Source organism: Equus caballus, chromosome 1 (assembly GCF_041296265.1).
Source record: "Equus caballus isolate H_3958 breed thoroughbred chromosome 1, TB-T2T, whole genome shotgun sequence".
NCBI classification, from domain to species: domain Eukaryota; kingdom Metazoa; phylum Chordata; class Mammalia; order Perissodactyla; family Equidae; genus Equus; species Equus caballus.
Window position 1 is genome coordinate 126,372,555 of NC_091684.1, and position 26,590 is coordinate 126,399,144.

A 26,590-nucleotide genomic window follows, 5' to 3' on the forward strand; every position below is an offset into this window, starting at 1 on the left:
CAAATGCCACCAAGGACCCTGGTCACCATAAACAGAGAGCCAAGACTGGCCCATAGGACGCTCACTCCATCATTCATGCCTCCTTGGTCTCCACGATGTGGTTCGTCAGGATCCAAGGCATGGACATCTCAATGGGGAACTGGATCCTCCTGCCCATCGTCAGCTCCAGGAAGAACTCTCGGAACCACAACTGTGAAAGGTCACAGCACTGCTGGAGTGTTTCTTGAAGGATTTAAACAACACCATGTTAATCTCCTGCAAGCAAAAAAGACTCAGCAGGGTGATGTCAGGAGGCCACATGCCAGGAGCTGGCTCCTTCACTCTCAGCCCTGAGCCATGTGGGAGGGGACGCAAGTGGGGAGGGGTCGCATGGCACCTCACACTAGGGACAACACGACCACGGTGTGACTGCAGGCAAAGCCCCCCTGGACTTTACACATCCAGGCTCACAGAAAGAGCAGAGTCGAGTGTCCCGCCCCCACTGGACACCACTACCCACTAATGGGAACTTGTCAACCCTCTGAGCCTCTTGGTGGGATTGGGAGAAAAAAAAAAAGTCCTTTTTAAAAGGAGAAATAAAAACAGGATTACTCTATTTTACTTAAGATAAAGACATAGCATTACATGCATATTCAGTGCAGGTCTATCTAATGCAAAATAGAGAGAGATTTTCTAAGAAAAATGTTTCCATCCTTTCACAGAGTGAAAAACAAAAGCCTTACTATCATTTACTCTAAATCTGCAGCACCCCTAGCTAAGACAGAGGCCTCTCACTCTGAGCAAGTGGCTGTGGCACAAGAGTAAATATGGACAACTCCATGATGACAAAGGGCATCCACCTGGCACCCTGGTCAAGGGTGTCACCCCAGGACGGGCTGCCTGTGTCAGGTCACCTACCACCTTCCATACATCACTGCCCCTGGGGGCTGTTTCTGACATTTATCACTGTCTTGGTCTCGAGCCAGGTGACAGATTACATTCGCCTGTGTTTCTGACTCCGAGCGGGTTACAAAAACTTGGTATTCAGGTCACAGGGCCAGCCACGGCCCCATGGCCCCACAGCCCTCACCCTCCTAAGGGCCATATCACATGGAGGGAAGTTTCTGGCCAGCTGTGCATTTAAAGCGATAGGCGAGGGAATGGCATGAAGATTAGGACGTGTTGCCATCTGGGTGCGTGAGGGGACCACAGCAGGGGACGGTCAGGCAGGTGGAAGCATTCTAGACAGTGTTAGCAGTGTTAGAACATGCTAGGCTGGACGCTGGTCAGCAGTATCTCTTACCACTGAAATTTATCAAGTGAGTGTAGAAGAATGACTCTCGAAATATTTCTATGTCCAATATGGTGGGCCCCTCAAGGCTACTTCTCAGGGTTTTCTTGGAACCACTTTTGTCTGCAATGAGGGACTCTAGCATGGTTCTCACCATATAAAGCTGCATCATCCAAGGAGACATTTGCAGGGGAGAAAATACACATTAGTTACGCCAAACTCAGGTAAACCACGAGAGAAGGACTGCTCTGCCATGCTCTGACCAGAGCGGGCTGGAGTGGGCAGCCCGCTGCTAGCCGGCTCCTCAAAGGGGGTCTGGGTGCCCATCCAAGTGGCCAAGTTGCTGATGCTTGGGAGAAAGAACTGGTAGCAGAGAAGTTCACCTCTGTGCTGTAAACATCAACAAGAAAACAAAGGAAGTCTCACCACCAAAGGTTAAAAGAGGCGGATAGGTGTAGGACTGCCTCAGAAACGCGTTTACTACATGCAAGAGCCTTTCCATGCCCAGAGACTTGAGCTGCCTCAGCAGCTCGGCAGAGCTCAAGGACTCAGCCATGGTGCGCACCAAGTAGAGCTAGGCATGGACAGACAGGGGAGAGGTGGAGAGAACGGTTAGTTCACAACACACACATCATGGGGTGGGAAGAGGCATGTGGGGACGAAGGGCAGGGAGGGTGCATGCGCGCTGGAGAGACCCAGAACCCATGCTTCTCGAGTGGGCCAAATGCCTTCCTCCCACATACCTGAGAGGTTTCCTATAGAGCCAGCAACGTGCTTTGCTGGTAATTCTCTCATACACTGGCAAAAGAGACTATAAAAGCCCTCAACAGAGAGGTGATGAATAAGAAGTGCCAAGTCCCAAAAGGGGAGGAGGGAAGCACAGGGAATATTAAATCAGGTTGGAGAGTCAAGGAAAGCTGCTTGGGTGGCTGAATGTGCCAGGAGAGAGAAGAGCGGTGGTGGCTTAAGGCCAGGGACACATGAAAGTTATGTTGTTATATTTCCAAAAGTTTTGTCTTTAGGAATGATCAGTTTTAGGCCCAGCATAAAAATTATAACCCTACATTTAAACACCCATCAGGAAACACAGCATAAATACAGACACACAGACTTTCAACCACATTTTTGGGACAGGAGTTAATGTAGTCACATTAAGTTCAGCACGCAGATGGGCAAATCTGAGAGTCACGAGGATGCTAATGCTCCGGATTCGCTTCAGCAGGGGCAGAGGAGCAGAAAAGACACAGTCAACACTTGATCTGCTCAGCAGACAGCTGTGGTGTCATTTCGCTCCTGGCCTTGCTTACTGTCTCCCAGCTCAGGGGCAACGCACCCAGGGGAACAGGTGGAGCAGGGCAGCAGGGGGGACAAGAACCTGTGTGCTGGAGGGTCCCACAGCTCGCCGGGGCACTTTGATGTCGAAGCCGCTCTTGGGGTCCTTCTCGCCCCGCAGGGCTGGGTCGTTGAAGGGCTCGTGCCCTGTCTCCCAGTCACACACAGTCTTCCTGATAGCCTGCAGGACACTAAACAGCCCCATCAAGTCATTAGCAAGGCGCGGAGCACTGGCACCCTCGGGACATTGACAATCACAGCATCTCCTTGCCTAGCAAACAGCTCTTGGGATAGCCAACTCTCACACATGAAGTCCCCTGGGGGTAGTCGGGGGACACGGTAATGGACCAGTTCAAGGCAAATTTTTAAAAATAGATAATTTTCTTGGGGACATTACTAGCTCCAAAAGATCTGACGTGGTTGCAGTTTACATCAATTACCAGCAGTGATGTTTTCTTTCCTGAACACTGAGTCATGCTAAGGGCAGCAAGACAGACCACAAACATCCACCCAGAGAGCTGAAACTCGACTTCCCTGTGGCTGATCCCCCTTTTCTAACAGGAACATGAAGTCACCAACATAACTGCAGGGACTGGGCCTGTGTCCTCGACTCACGTGGAATGTGTCCCATCCCCCACACGCTCCACCATGCAGAGAGGCCCTGGACAGCACACTAGGAGCAGATGAACCCACACGCCCATCCTGATCACCTCGTGGGGAAAGTTCTAGCTAAAACCTAAGCTACCTTTGGACCACACTGCACATTGCCCACATAGTGAGCCTCCCATTATGGCGAGCATGAGCAAAACAGAGGGCATAATGGAAAACATGAAAACCTCCACCCAGCCCTCCACCCAGCTGGAGCGAACACAAACTGCTAAGTCTCACAGTGTAAAACTTTATTAATGCTAAAAATCACACCACACTGGTAACAAATATATTAACTATACAATCACAAAATGAAACCAGTGCACTGTGGGCCTTTGTAAGCTCCATTTTACAGAGATGTCTCTGAGAGACAACTTTATCTGAAAGGCTAAATATTGAGGGAAAACTAGCTCAAGGTTGCTACAGGATGTCTGCCATATCTGTGTAGTTTTCGACCAACTTATAGGCCAAAAGGAACAGAAGTAAAAACACTGAAGACAACACACTGAGATGGGAGGTGGGAGGCCGGCTGCGTGTCCCTACAGGCTTGGTGATCAGACTCTTTGGACAGATTTTGAGACACTCCTGGCCTGAGATAAACACGCCCTTGCCCCTGGATCTCCAGATAGCTCAGACACTCTGTACTTCATCTACTGTAGGTTGTTCAGGTTAATAACTGGAGCCCCTGCAATACATTTAGAGGAAATTCACCACAAGGGCATCGGGAAGTGGAAGAGAAATGTACTGAGCATATTTATGAAAATGCAACTCTATAGCTGTTGAAACCTAAGCTGATCCTACAGTTTTAGACATTGAATGCAGGGAGGTGCATGCAGTGAGGCTGACCTCTGGATGACATTCTTCTTCTTGATGGCCTGCCTGAGGGGCTCCCTGAGGGTGACCTGCGAGAAGTCCTGCAGCGCGGCGTAGACAGTGTGCCGGATGGCATGGTTGAACACGCTCTCCATCCTGCCCATCAGCACCTGCAAGCCTTTGATCATGGCGATAACCTGCAGGGGGCACACAAGACTTTCAGTGTGCTGGAGGGTGATAGGAAACGGCTCCTTCTCAGGCAGTGCTGAGCTCCATCAGCTGGCACACTCCCGGGAGGCTGCCTCTCCCTCTGCGTGGCGCTTCTCTTGGCTTCTTGCATTCCTGCTCTGCAGCTGCTGTCCTGTAACCATCTTCCCAAGAGCAGCTCTGTGTCATCAGCCATCCCCACACCTGCGTCTGATTCCGTCAGACCATGAGCACCTTGAAGGCAGGGATGGATCTGCAGGCATGAGCTAAGAGGAGTGTTTGTAACTGACTCACAATCCTCCCACATCCCTAAGGGCACACCTCCATGAAGGACTTCAAAGGAGAAGAAAGAAGTTTTAGGAAAGCAAATATGTTACTATCTGGAAAAGAGAAAAGAAGTTATAAGAGTTTGCAGTCGAAATCCCATCTATTAAACAATAATGGCACACTGAATTAATATGCATAAAAAGGCCTGAAAGAAAATGCATAAACTGCTTAAACTTCACCTCTATGATGGCGGCATGGACACTGTACTGTCCTCATTGCACATCCACGTTTTCTGTTTCTTTACTTTAGGGATTTGTTTAATGAATCTGTGTTGCTTTTCTAATGAAGAAAAAAGGGAAAACTTCTATTTAAAAAAGTAAATTCTCTAATTCAAATTCTAATTGAACTAAATTCAAAATCACGCCAATCTGAATGAAAATCAAAATACTACATATTCAAGCTTACGGGATGTACGAAAAGATGAGCTGAAAGGTAAATTTTGAGCTTTAGATGCACATATTAGAAGACAAAAGAGCCTGAAGATAATACTGATCGCATATTCACCATGAATTTATAAAAACAAAAACAAAATAAATCCCCCCAAAGTAGAGGGAAATAAATATCTAAAAGCAAAAATTAATGAAACAGAAAACAAGCATATAATAGAGGTGATGAACTGAGAAAAAGCTGTTTTAAAAATAAATAAGTTGGCAAATACCAAGCAAGACTGATCAAGAGAAAAACAGACAAGTCATGAATTACCAGCATTAAGAATAGAAAGGGGGCATTACCACAAAGTTGACATCTAGTGGGAGATTATGAGAGTATACTGGCATAGGGAAGAGAAGTAGGAATCCAGAAACAAACCCTCACATTTACAGTCAACTGATTTTCACCAAGGGTGTGAAAACAATCCAACGGGGAAATATGATCTTTTCAACAAATAGTATTGGGACAGCTGGATATCCACACGCCAAAGCATGAAGATGGCGTACTGTGCAGAAAAGGGTTAACCCAGCAGGCCTGGGATGATTAAACCCTGCACATTCCTGAGAAAGGCCTGTCTTCAGGTCTGGCCCTTGGCTAGCTCCTAGGACCGAGCTCTCAGCCACAAGAAGATTCTGCCTGAAAAGAGCGTATGCGTGTCTGTGGCTTTGGGCCAGTGGAGCAGCAGTTTGACAGACAGTTGATGCTAACAATGTGGTTTATGGTGAACCCTGCTTTTGCTCTGGGGTTCTGGAGTCTGAGAAGCTGAGGTCAGTCCTGTGGTTGCTGCATGCCTGACCCCAATAAAAACCCTGGCCACCAAGGCTTGGATGAGCTTCCCTGGTTGGAAAAACTGCATCTGTTGTCACTCATCATTGCTGGGAGAATTAAGCACATCCTGGGCACTTCCACCAGTAGGGGACACCTGGTTTCTCGTGGATGTCACCCATGCCCCTTTTCCTTTTGCTGATTTTAATCTGTGTCCTTTTGCTGCAATAAGTCATAATCTTGAACAGAACTGCTACTTAGTCCTGTGAATCCTTCTGATAAATCTAGCCTGAGGTGGTCCTGGGGACCCCTGACACAACCTTGACCTCACACCATTAACAGAATCAATCCAAAGGGATCATACATTTAACACATAAGAGGCAAAACCATAAACTCTTAGAAGAAAACATAGGAGTAAATCTTTGTAACCTGGGGAAGGCAATAGTTTCTTAAGATATGACACCAAAGGTACAAACAACAAAAGGAAAACAGAAAAATTGAACTTTATCAAAATTAAAGACTTTTGTGCTTCAAACAACCCCATTAAGAAAATAAAAAGACAAACCACAGAATGAGGGAAAATACTGCAAATCACATGTCTGACAAGAACCGGTATGTAGAATATATAAAGAACCCAATAATACAAAAATAACCCAATCAAAAAGTGGGCAAAGGAGGGCCAGCCCTGCGGTGTAGTGGTTACGTTTGCACACTCTACTTTGGCGGCCTGGGATTCGCAGGTTTGGATACCAGGCAAGGACACACACACCATTCATCAAGCTGTGCTGTGGTGGCGTCCCATATACAAAACAGGGGAAGACGGGCATAGATGTTAGCTCAGGGTCAATCTTCCTCAGGCAAAAAGAGGAAGATTGGCAACAGACGTTAGCTCAGGGCCAATCTTCCTCACCAACAAAAAGAGCAGGGGCGGGGGGGGGCAAAGGATCTGAATTGACATTTCTCTGAGATGCACAAACTGTCAATAAGCAGATGAAAATATGCCCAATATCATTAGTTGTTAGGGAAATGCAAATCAAATACCAAAATTAGATACCATTCCACATCTAGCAAGATGGTTAGAATAAAAAAGACAGACAATAACAAGTGTAGGCCAGGATTTGGAGAAAGTGGAACCCTCATTCACTGCTGGTAGGAATGTAGAATAATGCTGCCACTTTGCAAAACCATCTGGTACTTTCTGAAAATGTTAAACACAGAGTTACCATATGACCAAGCAATTCTACTTGCAAGTGTATCATCAAAAGGAATGAAAACATGCATCCATACAAAAACCTGCAGACAAAAGTTGCAGCAGCATTAGGCATAATAGGGAAAAAGTGGAAACAACCCAAATGTCCCTCAGCTAATACACGGATAAATAAAACATGATATATCCGTACAACAGAACATTATTTGGCAATGAAAAGAATGAAATACTGATACATGTGTGAATCCTGAAAACACTGTTAAGTGAAAGAAGTCAATGACAAAATGCCACATATTACAGAATTCCATTTACACGACATGTTCAGAACAGGCAAATCTACAAAGTCAGAAAGTAGACTGGTGGCTGCCTAGGGTAGAAGGGAAGGGAGAACGGGAGTGACTGCTAGTGAGCATGGGGTTTCTTTTTGAGGTAACAAAAATGTTCCAAATTTGATTGTGATTCCACAACTCTGTGAACATACCAAAAAAGCACTGCATTTTACATTTTAAATGGGTGAACTGCATAGTATGTGGGGAAAAAAAACTGTGCCAAAAATAAGACGAAAATTTATTATGAAAAACTTAATGCCAAAACATTAGAAAATTTAGAAAGACTCTTAGAAAATCCATGAAAATACAACCTGCCAAAACTGATACAAGAAGAAACAGAAAATCTGAATGCTGCTATATATAGTAAAGAAAGTGAACGTTTCAAAAACCATTCCATGAAGGGAAAGCTTTGCCAGTAAACGTTAGCAAACATTTGAGGAAGAAATGACATCTTACACAAACCACTGCAGACAACAGAAAAGAAGGAGTACGCCATGAGTCGTTTTTTGAAGCTTCATCCAAAAACTAGAATGGAAGCTTATGACAAAGTAATGCGGAGACTGATGTCAGCATCACGGCAAAGTGAGCTCTTCGCTTACTCTACCCACTAAGACACAATGAAAAGGACACTAAAAAACCAACAGAGGACATTCACACAACATAAAAGACATCTGAGAAACCCATGCAGCCAGATGCCTGAAGGTGGAGGTGCTGGAGCACCCAGAGGAAGTAGAAGGAGGTAAGGGGATCTCCTCTCTCTCCCCCAAGGGCAGCGACCCAGCGCATGGGAGTGTGCGCGGCTCTGAGAGGTGAGGGGGAAGGGGGAGATCTTTACGAGAACACCTTCAATCTCCAAGGTCCCTCACAGCCCTTGGGAAAGCCCCCCACAGAGATGGCCAAGCTACTCTGGGGTGTCCTCATAAAGCCAGCAACCCAGGGGAGCAGACAGCAAGGGTAGAGCAAGAACACCCCTGGGATCGTGCCGGAAAAGAAAGCGCCCCTCCCTCTGCCTTGAGCTCCGGCTCAGCCAGTGGGACAGGGCACTCAGGCATACATTAGAAAAAGAGCAGCTATGAGCGAGCAAGCTGGGCATTGGGGGGGGGGGGGGGGGGGGCGCAGAATATACAGCTCTTGACCCCCACCCAGTGGCAGCAGGTGGAAGCTGAGACCTGATACTATCACCATGTGGAGAAACAAATCCATGCCATCAAACAGTATGAAGAAATATATTAATACTCCAGACAAGAAGGAAGATGACAAGCAGCCAGAAATCAATCCTGAAGGCAAAGAAATTTGTAATTTACAGGACAGAGAATTCAAAGTAGCTATCATAAAAACACTCAATGAATTACAAGAAAATACAGATAGTTCAATGCAATCAGCAATAAAATTAAAGAACAGAGGGAATTCCTCACAAAACAGATTGAAACTATAAAGAAAAACCAAACAGAAATGGTGGAGGGGAAAAACACAATGAATGAGATAAAGAAAAATCTGGACTCCCTGAATAACAAAGCTGATATTATGGAGGAGAGAATTAGCAGTCCGGAGGACAGAAATTCAGAAAAGCTTCAGATGGAGGAGGAGCGAGAAGTAAGACTAAAAGAAATGAAGAAATTTTCCAAGAAATATCCAACTCAATTAGGCAATACAACATAAAGATTACAGGTATTCCAGAGGGAGAAGAGAAGGAGAATGGAGCAGAAAGCATGTTGAAACAAATAATAGCTAAGAACTTCCCAAACCTGGGGAAGGAGCTGAAAATACAAGTGAAAGAAGCTAACAGAACTCCTAATTATATCAATGTAAAAAGGCCTTCTCCTGGGCCGGCACGGTGGTGCAGTGGTTAAGGGTGCACGTTCCGCTTTGGGGGCCCAGGGTTCGCCGGTTCAGATCCCAGGAGCGGACATGGCACCGCTTGACAAGCCAAGCTGTGGCAGGCATCCCACATATAAAGTAGAGGAAGATGGGCACGGATGTTAGCTCAGGGCCAGCCTTCCTAGGCAAAAAGAGGAGGATTGGCACCATATGTTAGCTCAGGGCTAATCTTCCTGAAAAAAAAAAAAAAAGACCTTCTCCAAGGCATACAGTAGTAAAGTCAATGACAAAGAAAAAACATTAAGGGCAGCAAGGCAGAAGAAAATAACTTACAAAGGAACCTCTATCAGGCTTTCAGCAGATTTCTCAGCAGAAAACTTACAGGCTAGGAGAGAGTGGAAAAATATATTTAAAATTCTGAAAGACAACAACTTTCAGCCAAGAATACTCTATCCAAAGAAAATAACCTTCAGATTTCATGGAGAAATAAAAACTTTCCCAGATAAACAAAAGCTAAGGGAGTTTATCACCACAAGACTCCCACTGCAAGAAATGATCAAGAAGGCCCTAACACCAAAAAGAAAAAAAAAATAGAAAGGGGTTACAAAGCCCCGAGCAAGGATGGTTCAACATCTGCAAATCAATCAATGTGATACACTACATTAAAAAAATGAAGAATAAAAACCACATGATCATCTCAATAGACGCAGAGAAAGCATTTGACAAGCTGCAACATCCATTTATGATAAAAACTCTCAATAAAATGGGTATAGAAGTAAAGTACCTCAACATAATAAAGGTCATATACAACAAACCCACAGCCAACATCATACTCAATGGGGAAAAACTGAAAGCCATCCCTCTGAGAACAGGAACAAGACAAGGGTGCCCACTCTTGTCGCTCTTATTCAACACAGTATTGGAAGTTTGGGCCAGGGTAATTAGGCAAGAAAAAGAAATAAAAGGGATCCAAATTGGCAATGAAGAAGTGAAATTCTCACTCTTTGCAGATGATGTGATTTTATATATAGAAAATCCTAAAGAATCCAATGGAAAACTCTCAGAAATAATCAACAACTATAGCAAAGTTGCAGGGTACAAAGTCAACTTACAAAAATCAGTGGCAATTCTATACTCTAATAATGAACTAACAGAAAGAGAACTCAAGAATACAATCTCACTGACAATAACAACAACAACAACAACAAGATATCTAAGAATAAAGTTAACCAAGGACGTGAATGACCTATGCAATGAAAACTATAAGACACTATTGAAAGAAATTGATGATGATCTAATGGTTTGGAAAGATACTCCAAGCACATGGATTAGAAGAGTAAACATAGTTAAAATGTCCATACCACCTAAAGCAATCTACACATTCAGTGCAATCCCAATCAGAATCCCAACGACATTCTTCACGGAAATAGGACAAAGAATCCTAAAATTCATATGGGGCAACAAAAGATGCCAAACAGTTAACACAATCTTGAGAAAAAAGAAGAAAGCTGGAGGCATCACAATCCCTGACTTCAGTCTATACTCCAAAGCTCTAGTAACCAAAACAGCATGGTACTGGTACAAAAACAGACACACAGATCAATGGACAGAATTCCAAGGCCAGAAATAAAACCACACATCTATAGACAGCTAATCTTTGACAAACGAACTTAAGAACATACAATGGAGAAAGTCTCTTCAATAAATGCTGTTGGGAAAACTGGACAGCCACACGCAAAAGAATGAAAGTAGACCGCTATCTTTCACCATACAGAAAAATTAACTCAAAACGGATCACAGACTTGAAGGTAAGACCTGAAACCATAAAACTCCTAGAAGATAATATAGGTAGTACACTCTTTGTCATCAGACTTAGAAGGATTTTTCTGAATACCATGTCTACTCAGAGAAGGGAAACAAAAGAAAGAATAAACACGTGGGACTTGAGACTAAAAAGCTTCTGCAAGGCAAAGGAAATCAGGAACAAAACCAACAGATAATCCACCAACTGGGAGAAGATATCTGCAAATCATATATCTGACAAGGGGTTAATCTCCAAAATATATAAAGAACTCACACAGCTGAACAACAAAAACAACTCAGTCAAAAAATGGGCAGAGGATATAAATAGACATTTTTCCAAAAAAGACATACAGATGGCCAAAAGGCACACAAAAAGATGTTCAACATCACTAATTATCAGGGAAATGCAAATCAAAACCACACTAAGATATCACCCTGTATCTCTTAGAAGGGCTACAGTTACCAAGACAAAAAATAACAAATGTTGGAAAGGATGTGGAGAAAAGGGAACCCTCATACACGGCTGGTGGGAATGCAAACCGGTGTAGTCCCACAGTATGAAAATTTCTCAAAAAATTAAAAACAGTAATACCACATGACCTAGCTATCTCACTACGGACTATGTACCAAAAGAACTTGAAATTGACAATTCAAAGAGCCTTATGTACCCATATGTTCACTGCAGCATTATTCACTACAGCCAAGAAGTGGAAGCAACTCAAGTGCCCATTCACTGATGATTGGATAAAGAAGATGTGGGGGGCTAGCCTGGTGGCGCAGCAGTTAAGTGCACACGTTCCACTTCCGCGGCCTGGGGTTCGCTGGTTTGGATCCCGGGTATGGACATGGCACTGTGTGGCAAGCCATGCTGTGGTAGGCATCCCACATACAAAGTAGAGGAAGATGGGCACGGATGTTAGCTCAGGGTCAGTCTTCCTCAGAAAAAAGAGGAGGATTGGCAGATGTTAGCTCAGGACTAATCTTCCTCAGGGGGAAAAAAAAAGAAGATGTGGTACATATATACAACGAAATACTACTTTGTCATAAAAAAAGACAAAATTGTGCCATTTGCATCAACATGGATGGACCTTGAGGGCATTACGTTCAGCGAAATAAGCCAGACAGAGAAAAACAAACGCTGTATGATTTCATGCATATGTGGAAGATAAACTAACACACAGACAAAGAGAACTATTTAGTGGTTACCAGAGGGGAAGGGGGTTGGGGGTGGGCACAAGGAGTGAAGAGGCACATTTATATGGTGACTGATAAATAATAATGTACAACTGAAATTTCACAATGTTATAAACTATTATGACCTCAATAAGAACTAAAATAAAGTAACGCTACCCACTCCTTAGGGTGCGCTGAGCAGTGACTTCCTTCCCAAAAGTACACTATGAAAAGGGGGTCCTGGTGGTAGGTGTAGGTAATCTCACAATAGAGATACCAGAGGACACGCCCTCAGCCACATGGTCAAGGTCAGTATCAGCAGTGATAAGTCATGTGGACAGCATGTACCTCTGAGGTGATGTCATGAAAATGGCACTTCAGCTCTACGTTCCTCCTTCCTCAAACCTATAACCCCAGTCTAATCATGAAAAAATATCAGATAAATGCCAACTGACATTCTACAAAATACATGACCAGTGCTCCTCAAAACTGTCAGGGTCATCACAAACAAGGAAAGCCTGAGAAACTGTCACAGCCCAGAGGACACAGGAGAACTAAACAGAATGTGGGAACTGGATCAGAAGGACCTTATTGAAAAACTGACGAAATCTGAATAAAGCTTGGACTTTAGCTAATAATGCAGTAATATTAGCTTATTAAAAATAGAACAAAACTAATGTAAGATGCCAATAATAAAGGAAAATGGGGAATGGGAATTCACTGCATCATCTCTGCAATTTTTCTGTAAATCTAGATGTGTTCCAAAATAAACATTAAAAGCAAAAAGTAATATTAAAAGCCACTCTCACTCATTAAGTCTCTTTTTAAAGACTGGCACCAGAGCTAACATCTGCTGCCAATCTTCCTTTTTTTTCCCCTTCTTCTTCTTCTCCCCAAAGTCCCCCAGTACATAGCTGTATATTCTAGTTGTGGGTCCTTCCGCTCATGCTATGTGGGCTGCTGCCTCAGCATGGCTTGATGAGCAGTGCCATGTCCGTGCCCAGGATCCAAACCAGCAAAACCCTGGGCTGCCGAATGGGAGCAAGTGAACTTAACCACTCGGCCATGGGGCCGGCCCTCACTCATTAACTTTGATGCAAAACTCCTAAGCAAAATATTAGCAAACCATATCCAGCAAGATATAAAGAGAATAATACATCATGATCAAGGTGAGTTTACACCAGGAATGAAAGGCTAGGTTAATCTCAAACCTGATCGAAAAATCTGATCAATGTAAATTCACTACATTAATGGAATAAAAGAGAAAAGTCATAGGAGTATCTCAATGGATGCAAAGTGTTTAACAAAATTAATATCTAGTTATGATAAAAACTCTTAGCAAACAAGAAATAGAAGGTAACTTCCTTGACCTGATGACGGGTGGCTTCTGGAACCCTACAGCAAATACAGTATATAGTGAAACGTTAAAAGCTTTCCCTTTGAGATGAGAAATGAGACAAGGATGCCTGGTGCCTCCTATTTAACGAGCAGGGGTCTTACCCAGTGTGATTTAAAAAAAAAGAAAGATGCGAGAAATAAAATTGTCATCATTTCCAGATGATATGATTATGTAAGTAAAAAATCCCAAAGAATCTATGGGTACTTTATTATGATTAATAAGTCAGTTTAGATAAATTGATAGACATAAGGAAAACTACAAAAAATAATTTATATTTGTAATACCAGTGACAAATATTTATAAAAACTTAAAAATATACCACCTACTATCAAACACCTAGAAATAAAGCTAACAAAGGACGTGCAGGAGTTTTACACAGATTATAAAAGAGAAATTAAAGAGAATCTAAACAAATGGAGGGATATAGCATCTTTATAAAAGTCTCAATATTATGAATTTGTCAATTCTCCCCTAAAATGATCCACATAAATTCCAAAGAGTTTCACTGGGATACGAAAAGATGAGTCTAAAATTTACATGAAAATACAAAAGGCCAAGAATAGCTGAGGAACTCCTAAAGACAGAAAGACTTGCTTTACCATACCCAGAACCAGTAATAGTAATTAAGACAGAGGAGGGTTAGCACGGGACAGACACACTGGCCGATGGATTAGAAGAGTGAGTAGAAACACACCCACACATGTATGGTCACTTGTTCACAATAAAGGTGGCAAGCAGAGCAGGGGGCAGGGGAAGTGTTTCAAAAACTAACTTCAGGTGAATTTCAGACCTAAATGTGAAAGCAGAATAAAACATCCAGAAGGCAATGGAGGAGAATACCTTGAGGACCTTACAGCATGCAAAGATTTCTTAAACAAGGCAGGCAAAGTTCAACTACCAAAGAAAAGAAACTGGGTGGCAGTGAAATGTAAGAGCTTCTGTTCATCAAAAGGCTCGTGAAGTCAGTGCATAACTGAGGGAGCCACAGCTGACATGTGTGAGAGCAAAGAGCTGGTGATTCAACAGCTGGAAACGCTGGAGGAGATGAGGGGCGCTTCTCTCTCAGACTGCCAGGGTCATGTCGTGTCCTCTTGCATTCCACACCAAAAGCTGCTCCCCCTCCCAGATGCTCACGAGCAAACCCCTGATCTGCCCAGGGGAGCTGTCAGTGCAGACACCAAGAACCTACTTTATCCTGTACTGAGAACTGTGATAGATGCAAAGGGCTACCCTACATAAAAGTAATGACATAAAATGGGCAGTTTTATTCACATTTTTGCCTTTGCTTTTGAAAGGGAAGACAGTTTGAGGCCAGAGTCATAGGAAGAGAGAAAGCAGACAAACCATACCTCCACGAGGGCGAGCTTCTCCTCGCTGGTGTAGTTGTAGCGGGTGGCGCGCTCGTACTCCTCAGCGTTGTCAGGGCAGTCCTTGTTGGAGTACTTGTCCGTCGGGTGCACAAGTTTCCATGAACACTGGTGTGGTCAGAAAGGAGGAAGACATTCACACTGAACGAACAATGCTTAACTGCTTGTCTCACTCACGTGACCTTCACCAAAGCTACCGAAAGGTCAGCCTTGTAGTATTTGCAGAGTCTGAAAGTCACGCTCACTCACACACACACACTACACATGCGTACACACACCACGCAGACACACACAGAGTCCATCTCCCTAAGAGTGCAAAACATTCTGGCCATGCGACTTTGGGTTTAAGAAACAGACCAGAGGTTTAAGAAATACATCAGACAAAACGGCCTGGATATTTTAACTCTCTAACACGCTAGGCATTTCATCACCATTTAAAAAAAGAATTAGCTATTCAAATGATCATGTACTCATCCAATATAATTTTGGTCTGATCAAAATAAACAACAAAAGAGAAAACTTTCTATGACTTATAGGTATCCAAATCTTTATATGCCATCAGAAACCATTTTACTAATACTAAACAAAAAAAGTGATGGCTAGAACCCCACAGAGAAAACATCGTTTAAATAAAAGAGAATTAAAAATCATCATAACAGTACTTAAATTTAATTCTATAAAAGGTTTTAAAAGATGAGGCCCTTTATTTGTAACATATATAACATACGTGCAATGTATGTTGAGTCATCTTAGAAACATTTAAATTGATATATATTCTTATTTCTAAGGCCAAAGCTAAAAAGCCAATGTTTTCTTGATCCAAAGACCAAAGTTAATGCAGAACAAATATCAGTCAATTTCTTGGAGCTTGGGAACAAAAGCACTTCTAACCAGCTGGAGGTTGATGTTCTTTTAATTCCCTGCATTTCCAAATAAAAGCAAGCACAGAATGCCTACCACTTCCATCACATGGGCGCTCCACTGAGACAGCAACTGCAGGCCCTGCAGTGCCAAGTCGAAGAGCTTCCGGGACTCAGCATCTGTCTTCTGAGCCTCCTGGCGGCCAGACCCTGTGACAACCTAGAGCACAACAGAAGTATCAGGAAGACACCCCACATGCAGAAAAACCACCTATGCATTTACCCCGTGACCCATCAAACCCACTCTAGGAACCTACTCTAAAGGTACATTCTAAAATATGAAATGATGTGGGCACACAAGCCTTCCCTGTAGCAACAGGCTGGCATCCACAGAGCCCCCAGTGATGAATGCTCTGTAGCTCTCAAAGCAAAGAGAAAAGATGCTGTAGACTGTGCTGGATGAACCTCCAGGGCATGGTGTTCAGAGAGGCCTGTGCACAGTATGTTTCCACTTGCCAAATAAAGGAAAACGTGCACATCCTGTGTATTTGCTTATATCAAATAAAACAGATTTAAGTATAGTGACCTACAGGGCAGGGAGGCACAGGGTGGAGGGGAAGCCAGCTTCTCTGAGCATGCCTCCTTTGAGACATCTGACTTGGGAACCACATAAACGGTATATACTATGACGTAACATTAAATTGGGGGGGAAGGGATCCCTGAAACTCAAAAGCAAAATGAAACAATGAACTGAACTGTGTAATAAGTTGGCATCATGGCCGCACAGTGGGGCCATATAGCATAAGTGTCTGATAATTGGCTTTTTTTGATTATAATGTAAGTGCCTGACATTAACCTTTTGATTGCCAAGGGATCCATTTCAAAGACATCCATCTCAAATAAACACACTGCCAGCTACACAACTAGATAAAGAGCCAGGCTGCTCCACCCATGAAGTTCCCCTTTTAGAGAGCCCTGGGTGACCCAGGGGACTGGAAGCGCTGACAGTTAGTCTTTCTTTTTTGTAATGCAAGTGCCTCACATAAGCTTTGATTGTGTGGCATCCACTTCAAAGATAGCTGTCTCAACAGACACACTGCCAGCCACATGACCAGATAAAGAGCGAGGCCACCTGCCTCCCTAAGGCTCCTTTGCTTTAGAGATCTTAGTTGGTTTCCATAAGCGACCATTTGGGCCACTTGTTTTTTCTCTTCCCACGCTTTACATTCCCACTCTTATGTTTTAAATTCACCAATAAAGAGTGAGCCCATGAAACACTACGCCCCTACCCTCAACTCCAATAAAAGCAGAACCCCAGGCCCACATGCATGCTCTCTTTCTACCCTCAGGCTGCCACAAGTAGCACAGTTCCAAGAGAGTGTCTCAGCATCACTACCAATAGGCTGAGACCAACACAAAACAAAACACTTCAAGCGACTTTGAGAGACAGTGAATGAACAACCCAGAGGGAGAAATCTAAGGACAAAATCCACTGCAAAATAAATCTTAAACAATTTTTGGTAATTGTATTGTTATTATAATATAACATAAAGTTATACATTACGATATACAACTATGTTGTTTCTAGTAATTATATGATTATTAGCAGTGCCAGTATTGCTATTTTAAAATTGCTGAGTGTATCTTGAGACATCAAGTCAAAATTTGCAGGAGTCATTAAGAACCAGTATGGGAAAAAAAGAAAAAGAAAAAAACTGAAGTAGATTGACTTCAACACAGTACTAAAAAAACCCTTGATTTGTTACCTTAGATGATGCTAGGGAATCAATTATTTTTAACAATTGATACGTAAAGCAAAGGAATCCAGCTGTGACCTTGTCTCTTCTGGAGGAGGGATCCCACAGAGTAAGGCACAGCTGGTATGAGGGCTGAGGAGGAGGGCAGAACTAGAGTATCACCCTTACAGGTGCACGCAGCTAGGCAGCAGACAACGCTGCCCGCATCACAGAGTCAGCCAGACATTCCAGCGGTTTGCGGCATGGCCGACGAAGGGCCGAGTGGGCTGAGAGAAGGGAAGCTGAGTCTGATCAGGTCTCCAGATCTAACTACCAATGTACAGGAAACACGGCACAGAAGTCATGGCAAATGATGCCCCAGAGAGTGAGAGAGACGGAGGGGGACACATCTCCGAGGAGACACATCAACAAACTGCAGTGTCTGGAACTTAATTTGGATCCTGAGGCAAACAAATTTGGAAAAATAGTGTGTGTGTATGTATATACATATACTTGTATACACAGTGGAATATTATTCAACCATAAAAAAGAAGGAAATCCTGGGCCAGCCCAGTGGCACAGCGGTTTAGTTTGCACGTTCTGTTTCAGCGGCGTGGGGTTTACAGGTTTGGATCCCGGGTGCGGACCTACGCACCACTTGGCAAGCCATGCTGTGGCAGGCGTCCCACATATAAAGTAGAGGAAGATGGGCATGGATATAGCTCAGGGCCAATCTTCCTCAGCAAAAAGAGGAAGACTGGTGGCAGATGTTAGCTCAGGACTAATCTTCCTCAAACGAAAAAAGAAGGCAATCCTCCCATTTGTAACAACGTGGATGAACCCTGAGGGTACTGGGCTAAGTGAAATAAGTCAGACAGAGAAAGACGAATACTGTACAGTCTCACTAATACGTGGAATCTAAAAAGTTTGGTAGTTTTAGCTCTTACAATTAGTTTTATGATCAATTTTGAGTTGCATTTTTTGTATGGTATGAGGAAAGGGTCCAACTTCATTCTTTTCTACGTGGATTCCCAGTTTCCCCAGCATTATTTGTTCCCCACTGAGTATACCCTCATCAAAAATCAACTGACTCTACAACCCTGGGTTCATTGCATCATTATTCACAATAGCCAAGACACGAAACAACCAAAGTTGCTGGAGGCCTAGTGCTTAAGTTCAGTGCTCTCCACTTCAGTGGCCCAGGTTTGGTTCCTGGGCTTGGACCTATATTTTTCTGTTAGTCACCATGCTGTGCTGACAGCCCACATACTAAAAATTAGAGGAAGATTGGCATGGATGTTAGCTCAGGGCGAATCTTCCTCAGCAAATAAATAAACAAACAAACTGAGTAAAGCATTCAAAGGTCGATCTCTTTCTTCTTGTTAAAATCATCATCTTATCCTGAAGGTACTACACTCAACAGCAAAAGGAAGATGACAGGAACCATGCATGCTGTTAGATGCTCTTATTTGGAGTAAAAATCAGCTCTACGTGTTGTTTGAGAGCTTCCCATGAACTCGGTTTACAACTACATCATGAAGTCTCAAGGGGCTGCTCCCCATCTCTACCCTAAGGGCTGTGCTGGCCGCTGGAGAAGGGGTGAAGTAAAGCCTCCTCACTAGGGAGTCGGCCACCTACCAGGGGTCTGCTGGAGGCAGCACATGCCCTAAGACATCTGGGCTGTCTTTCAGTCATTCTAGTTGTATGACGACTAGCGTTTGGTGGGTGGGGGCAGGGGTGCTCATCATCCTGCAATGGGTGGGGCCAACGCACAGAGCTGTTCCCCACAAATGTTAATGGTCCTCCTGAGAACCCTGAGGTACCACAGTCTCACAAACCAGACCTGTGTCTGTGGCCCCAAGTCCCCGGGTTCTTCTTGACTATTTGCAGAACCCATACCACTGACCACTGCTTTGACCTTGCTGCCTTGTCTGCTAAGATATGAGAAGTGCCATTCCCAATGCTCCTTCACACTCACACACCCCTCCAGCACACCCCACATACTGGCAGGGCTAGCTTGGAGTCACACTTGACAGGTGGGGATAACGTGATCAGCCCAAACAAGGACACAGGAAACCCAGCTGCAAAGCCGAAAGGAATTAACAAGGCCTGAAGCCGAGGAGATAGCGCTTCCTCCTACACCCAACTCCAGGCCCTCCCCTGGGCACCAGGACGTCCTCCCACCGACCCAGCAGCTCCTACACGCCTCTGCCTTCAGGACTTCCTGCCTCTAGGCACGAAACGGCCACAAGCCATAATCACTCCTTTCCTGAGGCCCTACCCTCTCTCTTCTAGCAGCTTGGAAACAAGACTAGACTAGGAAACAGACTTAATTCAGGGTCTTTCCTCAGTCCTTTCTTTTGGGACCTCTATTACATTTTTCTGAAAAAAGATCTACAGGTGAACAGATAAAAACGATGCTCACTGCACTGCCATCCATTATAACGAGTGCTTTTTAAGTATTCGTACTCAACCATGCTTCTCAAAGCAATTAACGTCAGTTTTCGGTTGCAGAGAACACAGATGACATTCTAGGGCCATCTGTCCTCAGGTGTCAGTGCGGGCGGGCGCAGAAGGCCCACTCACCTCACTGTTGCTATAGCGTGCCAGCTCTGAGATGAAGCGCATGTGGTCCTCCCGGATCTGGATCATCTGCTCACAGATGTTGTACTGCGGGCTGCTACTGGAAGATGTGCACGTCCATCTGCAGTGAAGGGGAAACGTGTGTCACCTGAGGGCACTTGCACAAGGCTTATGCAGCACAACGCTGGGTGCCCAAGGACACATGCATAGCGTGGGAGAGGAGCTGGAGGCTAGGAAACAATATGGAATTCTCAGCAAGGAAACAGAGCTGGCCCAGCCCCCTCTCCCTGTGTCAGGGTCACTGCCCTACCTTCTCATATCTGTGTTTTGGAAAAGGAATTGTAATTTCTCTATAATCAATAAACCATTTTCTAGAACGCTGAGAGACGCTGCTGGATCTACGACAATGCATCACCCTTGCGAGGATCTCTTGACGTATTATTGCAGAGTTGCCAGGAACTATTTCTTTATTACTCATGTGGGAAAATATAAGCTATAGTACAGAAACAAATCAGCCAAAGACTCAGGAGCAAAACTTCTCCTTACGGGGAGAGTTGAAAACTGACATCACCTGGAAGTTAGACACTGTCACCATAACTACCTATGTGCACAATACACCATTTCAGCAGCAAACAGACACAATTTAGTGGGAAAGAAGTTTATTAAGAACTGAAACTGTTGGTGCTCTTGGGCAGAAAGCATGGATCTTACGACTTAGACGGCTGCCCCCTCACATGTAGCACCAGTACTCTCTCTGTGTTTTTAACAAGCTGGTCTCCTTTTCGTGAAGGGATGGAATGCAAGCTGCCACTTTTTGAGACAATCAGTGCACTGTCTCAAGTAGTACCTCTTTCTCTTTGATTCCACTACAGGATGATGGGATGATTATGTTGGCATTATCCCAGGCAGCTCCTCAAGTCTGCAATGAGCGTGCAAGGCACAGGCTCTGCACTGGGATCCATTCTCAATACACTTGCCTCCCCTGCAGACCCCCAACAGCATATCCACCTCAGGCAAGGCACTGGAGCCCAGAGCCTGACTGCTGGCATTGGCACACTCTGCATCTGCCCTTTCTGGGGCCAGATGCTGGTGTGGGGCCCCTGGGTCAGGCTCCCAAAGCTGATTGCTATATGCTCAGGCACCTCCCAAGGAAGCTGTGAAACATGGGCATTATTACCAATTAAATGCTATAAACTTAGAATAAATCATATTAAAAACAGACAATAAGTGCACAAACTCATGGTTTCCTGATAAGACTTTCCCATTACTTATGATCTAGAGCTAACCCCTATCTGTTAGGGCAGAAGCATTGTGTAATGAATGTCACGCTGTCAGCCTGAACTCAGTCACAGCCGGACATTCACACCATGGACATCAGCTCATGTTCCAAATCAGAGTTTGAGGTGGTACTGAAGCACAAAGAAGTTTCAGCTTAATGAACTTAACATAGAGGAGAGTGAGAAGTCATCTAAGAGTGGATCACATAGCAGATTTAATGGCAAATATATCTGGAAATAAACTAGCACAGAGGTCGGCAAACTACAGCACAGGTCAAATGCGGTCAGCTACTGTATGGGTCTACGGCCGTACAAATGGTTTTTACATTTTTATAAACCTGCTTAATAAGATAAAAAAGAAAAAAAAAAAAAAAACAAAGGAGAATATGAGACAGAGACCACATGTGGCCCCTGAAGCCTAACGTGTTTACTATTTGGCCTTTAAAGAAAAAGACTGCCAGCCTCAGAGTGAACAGATTGAGATGCAACTGTGTTTTTCAAAATCATGGTTGAACTTCGGCCAGTTTGGCTATGGGTGCATGCTTCTGACAAAAGTCAGCAAAAGCATCCTATGAGACTCACCCGCCTATGTGGAATCTACAATAATACCTTAACTGTGAGCTACAGATCCTATACGGCAGGGTTGGCCACCTTTCTCTATATAAGACCAGAAAGTAAATACTCTAGGATTTGTGGGCTACACTGTCTCTGTCACATCTGTCACATAGTCATCATTGTCTTATTTTAAAAACAACCCTTTGAAAATGTAAAGATCGTTCTCAGCAACAAAGACTTTCCAAAAACAGGCCTGGGCTGGATTTGGTCGGCAGGTTACAGGCTTATACCCTCTGTAAGATACACGCAAACATCCCACCCACAAACAGGGCTGCTTGTTAAGAAGTGACCAGCAGACCACAAGGCCCAGAGCATTTGTTAACAAGTCTACATTCTCAACCAGCACTATCCAAAAGAATTCTCTGGGATGATGGAAAAGTTCTGTATCTGTGCTCACCAATACAGTAGCCACGAACTATTAAATATTTGAATGGCTAGTCCACTAAGAAAATAAATTGCATTTTTTAATGAATTTAAAGGTAAACAGCCACACGTGGCAAGGGCTACCACATTAGGCATTCAGTTCCAGAGAGTTGAGAATGGCAAAGGTGTTATCTCAGATAAATGACTAGAGTTATTAAACGACAGTGAGGCCACAGCAGAATGCTCTAATGGGCAGCTCGTCCTACCGAGATTTATTTTCCTCATAGTGCGTGCTGGTCTTGATGTATCTTGCCAGTTCTATTTGCATGTCCCCAAACAGTGGAACCACCTGGAGCTGCTGTATTCAAAGAACAAAAAAAACAGGGTCATTATGTACGTTTAGTCACCAAATACATAAACACAAGAAGAATGAGTAATAGTAATAATTACTATGCATTGAATGCTATTTCTGCAAATCATTTACTGCAAAAAGGTTGTAAATAACTTCTACATGCGCTTTCGGGACAAAATACAAATTAAGAACCAACATTCATAAAACCAATTCAAATATTAAAATTAACCTACCTTTTGCTAGATCTATAGTTACAAAAAAATCAACTGCATTTCTATATGCAAGCAACAATTAGAAAATGAGGGGCCGGCCTGGTGGCACAGCGGTTAAGTGCGCACGTTCTGCTTCGGCGGCCCGGGGTTCGCCAGTTCAGATCCCGGGTGCGGACACGGCACCGCTTGGCATGCCATGCTGTGGCAGGCGTCCCACATATAACGTAAGGAAGATGGGCACAGATGTTAGCTCAGGGCCAGTCTTCCTCAGCAAAAAGAGGAGGATTGGCAGCAGTTAGCTCAGGGCTCATCTTCCACAACAAATAAAAACAAGAAAGAAAGAAAGAAAGAAAATTTAAAGGGGAACAACTTCCAATAGCATCAAAAAAATATGTATGAATACACGAACAAAATATGTACAAGACTTCTAAGCAAAAATACCACCACAAATTCTAGAGAAAATTTAAAATTCTAAGTGAATGAAGAAATATATCAGGTTGATGTATTGGAAGACTTGGTATTTTTTAAATGTCCATTCTCACTAAATTGATCTATAGATTCAATGGAATTCCAAACAATATTCCAAGAGGAAAACCAGGCTATAAGTAGTGTGTGTCTGTGTGCTTGTGAAAATCAGCAAGCCAATTCTAAGATGTATGTCGGGAGGTGAAGGGATGATACCCAAGGCAATCTTAACATAACTTGAAGACTTCTTGATATGCAGACCTATTCTTTTGGAAAACTAAGACAGCGTGGCCCTGGAGCACAGATGGAAACCAGTGGAGAAAGACAGAGAAGCTAAGACAGTCACACACATGCAGACACCTGCTTTATGACCCAAGTAACACGGCAGGGCAACGGGAGAAAAGATAGTCTTTGCAATAAATGGACAGGGTCAATTGGATATGTATAACGGGGAGGAAAATATCCAAGAATGTCAACCCGCTACCTCACAGCATGCACAGAGGAAACTTTCAAGGGGATTACAGATCTAGATGGAAAAGGAAATGGTGACACGTCTAGGAGGTAACACAGAAGAAAATTCTCATGAGCCTGCTGTATACAAAGATTTCCTAAAGTGGACATTAAAGATCGATACATTGGACTACACTAAATATTGAACAGAAGTTTACCAAATGACACCTTTAAGAAAGTGAAAAGGAGAGCCACATAGGGGAGAAGGCATGTATTTTAGAACACATGTATCCAACAAAGGACATGGACCCAGAATACACAGACTACAAATCAACAGGGAAAAAAGAACTAGAGACTTGAAGTGACACTTCACCAGAGAGAACACACAAAAGGCTAACAGCATGAAAAGTCACCAAGGAAACAGCGACTAAACTGCAGGACATGCTACTGAGGAAATCATAAGGATGGACATACCCTTCAGGATGCCCCTTCCCCTCAAAAAGTGACAGTGCCAAGTGTTGCCGAGGATGTGGAACAATGGGAATGCTCGTTCATTGTTGGAAGGAACACAAATCTGCACAACCATGTGGGAGAATCGTCAGGCTGGATTTACTACCAGGACCCGCAACCACCACCCCCCACCTGCTATATTCCAACAGAAACGAGCACAGACGTGCACTAAATCACAGCAGCCAAAACCCAGAAACAATCTCACGTCCATCACAACAAAATGGATAAATAAACTGCAGTCTAATCACAACAAGAATTGCTCCACCACAATAAAAACCTAAGGACTAGAGCTACAGGCTCCCACAGGGATGACTCTAACAAACAGAGTGAGTGAAAGTGGCCAGATGCACGAGAGAGGACATGGCTTGATCCCCTTTCTACAAGGTTCAAACCCAGGCAACACTGGTGCACAGCAGGAGGGAGAGAGGCCGCCTCTGTAGACAGGAGTGTGAGCGCTGCCAGTCAGCATGCCCCATTTCCTGATATGTGTCATGGTTATAGGGGTTCATCTCCCAAATTTCAAGTGGTATACACTTCAATAAAAACGTTTATCTAAAAGAACGCAACTTACCTTGAAGTACTTGTCCATCTTGGATAAGTTTATCCTTTTCTTGGCATCTAGTTTATAGATGTTGCTGACACTCCCATCCATCAAGTACAGACCAAACCCCATGACCTGAAAATCACATAAAACTCAGACCTGCAAGTTTAATTGCCTCTAAGCACTTATACTGCTACAGTTTATTTCGAAATGACAATTCACTCTTCTTTCAAAAAGCGTTTTTAAAAGCTCCTTGGAAATAAATAGCTATCCCTTCTTGAGAAGCTATTCTTTTACATGCGTCATTCCTTGCAGCTATTTCAGCGTCCTCCCCAGGCACACACATCAGCTCCACCTCTCATCAAGCACAATGCAGTACAAAATACGGATTTCCATGAGCACCCATAGCCAGGGGCCCCTGCACCAGACAGCACCGACAGAACATTTCAGCCGTCACAGTGTGCTATCCAGTGGGCTCTCCAGTGTGATGAGGTCTTGGGGTTGGGCCCGCTCTTGCAGGGAGGGCTTTGGGCGGCCGGACATGCAGCACAGGGTCTCCAGGGCTTCCCTCCACAAACGTGGAGGGCAGAGCAAAGGGAATGGCGGAACCACCTTCTCCTGGCCCCACGAGGAATGTCACTGAAAACCTCCTCATCTTGAAATAGAATAATAACGAACAATATGGTGAATGGCTGTTTCTGGAACAACAGGTCTACTTTAATCATGGTGACACAGTATATTTAATTCCTCGGAATCACATCCTTGATAGGTGGAATAAGGTATAACGTGTACTACAGAAGCTTAATGCTGGGAGAAACCCTGGACCCAGGACCTCCTCACCCACAAGCACCTTTTCTGGGGGTGGGCATGTGATCCACCTGGCACCGGGGTCAAGCCCAGGACATACTCACAGGAATGTGTCAAGAGCCTGTAGTGCAACTATAGGCTGTGTGCAGGGCAGAGGATGCTACACACACACACACACATACAAACACACACACACACACACACACACACACACACACACACACACACACACGGCAAGCGTCAGAATAAGAAAAGGCATGCAAAAGGATCTTAGACAAAGCACAGCCTATTAATGACAGCAAGGCCATCCCTCCCTCCAGAGTACAATGGGCAGTCACCCCACACGGACTTTGAGAAGCATGTGTTTTTCACTGGGTGTCAAGTACATCCTGTTTTCATAGTAATCCACACACAGATTCACGATGTCAGCGAGGAGCTCTTCATAGCCAGAAATCACTTCGAGCTGTTGCTGCAGAGACTGACACACAGAGCAGGAGACCTGTGCCATGGTCTGCTCCTGGCCCCGGGTCCCCCGCCCCCCAGCCATGCACCCTGCCAGCCAGAGTGGGGAGAGCGTGAGCCTTACTTGTGTGATCTTGTTGTGGTTGGCCAGGAACATGGACAGATTCTGAGATTCCTGGATGGACTGTGGGTCCGCCATTTTCCGCAAAAACTGAGCAGCCCTTTGAAAGCAAAAAACAGAGTCACTCAACCAACATGCTTAATGATGAAAAAAGAAAAAAGCCTGGGAATTCAGGATTATTTTACTCTGCCTACAGTTATCTGTAGAAATGTGGGTCTTAACTTCAGCCTCCTCTAGCTTCTCCATCTTTAACTCCAGGGCAGTCTTTTGCCGACCTGGACAGCTCATGACCCAGATGTCCAGAGCTGACAAACTTCCTCAGAGACGTGGCAGCACCACCCACAGGCCT

General features: G+C 44.1%; 1 protein-coding gene across 1 annotated transcript in view; it reads right to left on the reverse strand.

Annotated features, from left to right (window-relative positions):
* The window catches only part of LOC100147550 (cytoplasmic FMR1-interacting protein 1), a 75,682-nt gene that overhangs the window by 16,928 nt on the left and 32,164 nt on the right, over positions 1-26,590 (reverse strand). The window contains 11 exon segments of the mRNA XM_070231835.1: positions 66-222; positions 1,697-1,844; positions 2,646-2,793; positions 4,097-4,260; positions 14,870-14,995; positions 15,845-15,967; positions 20,070-20,187; positions 22,588-22,679; positions 24,882-24,986; positions 26,008-26,136; positions 26,245-26,341. Coding sequence (XP_070087936.1) covers positions 66-222; positions 1,697-1,844; positions 2,646-2,793; positions 4,097-4,260; positions 14,870-14,995; positions 15,845-15,967; positions 20,070-20,187; positions 22,588-22,679; positions 24,882-24,986; positions 26,008-26,136; positions 26,245-26,341 — 1,407 coding nt within the window.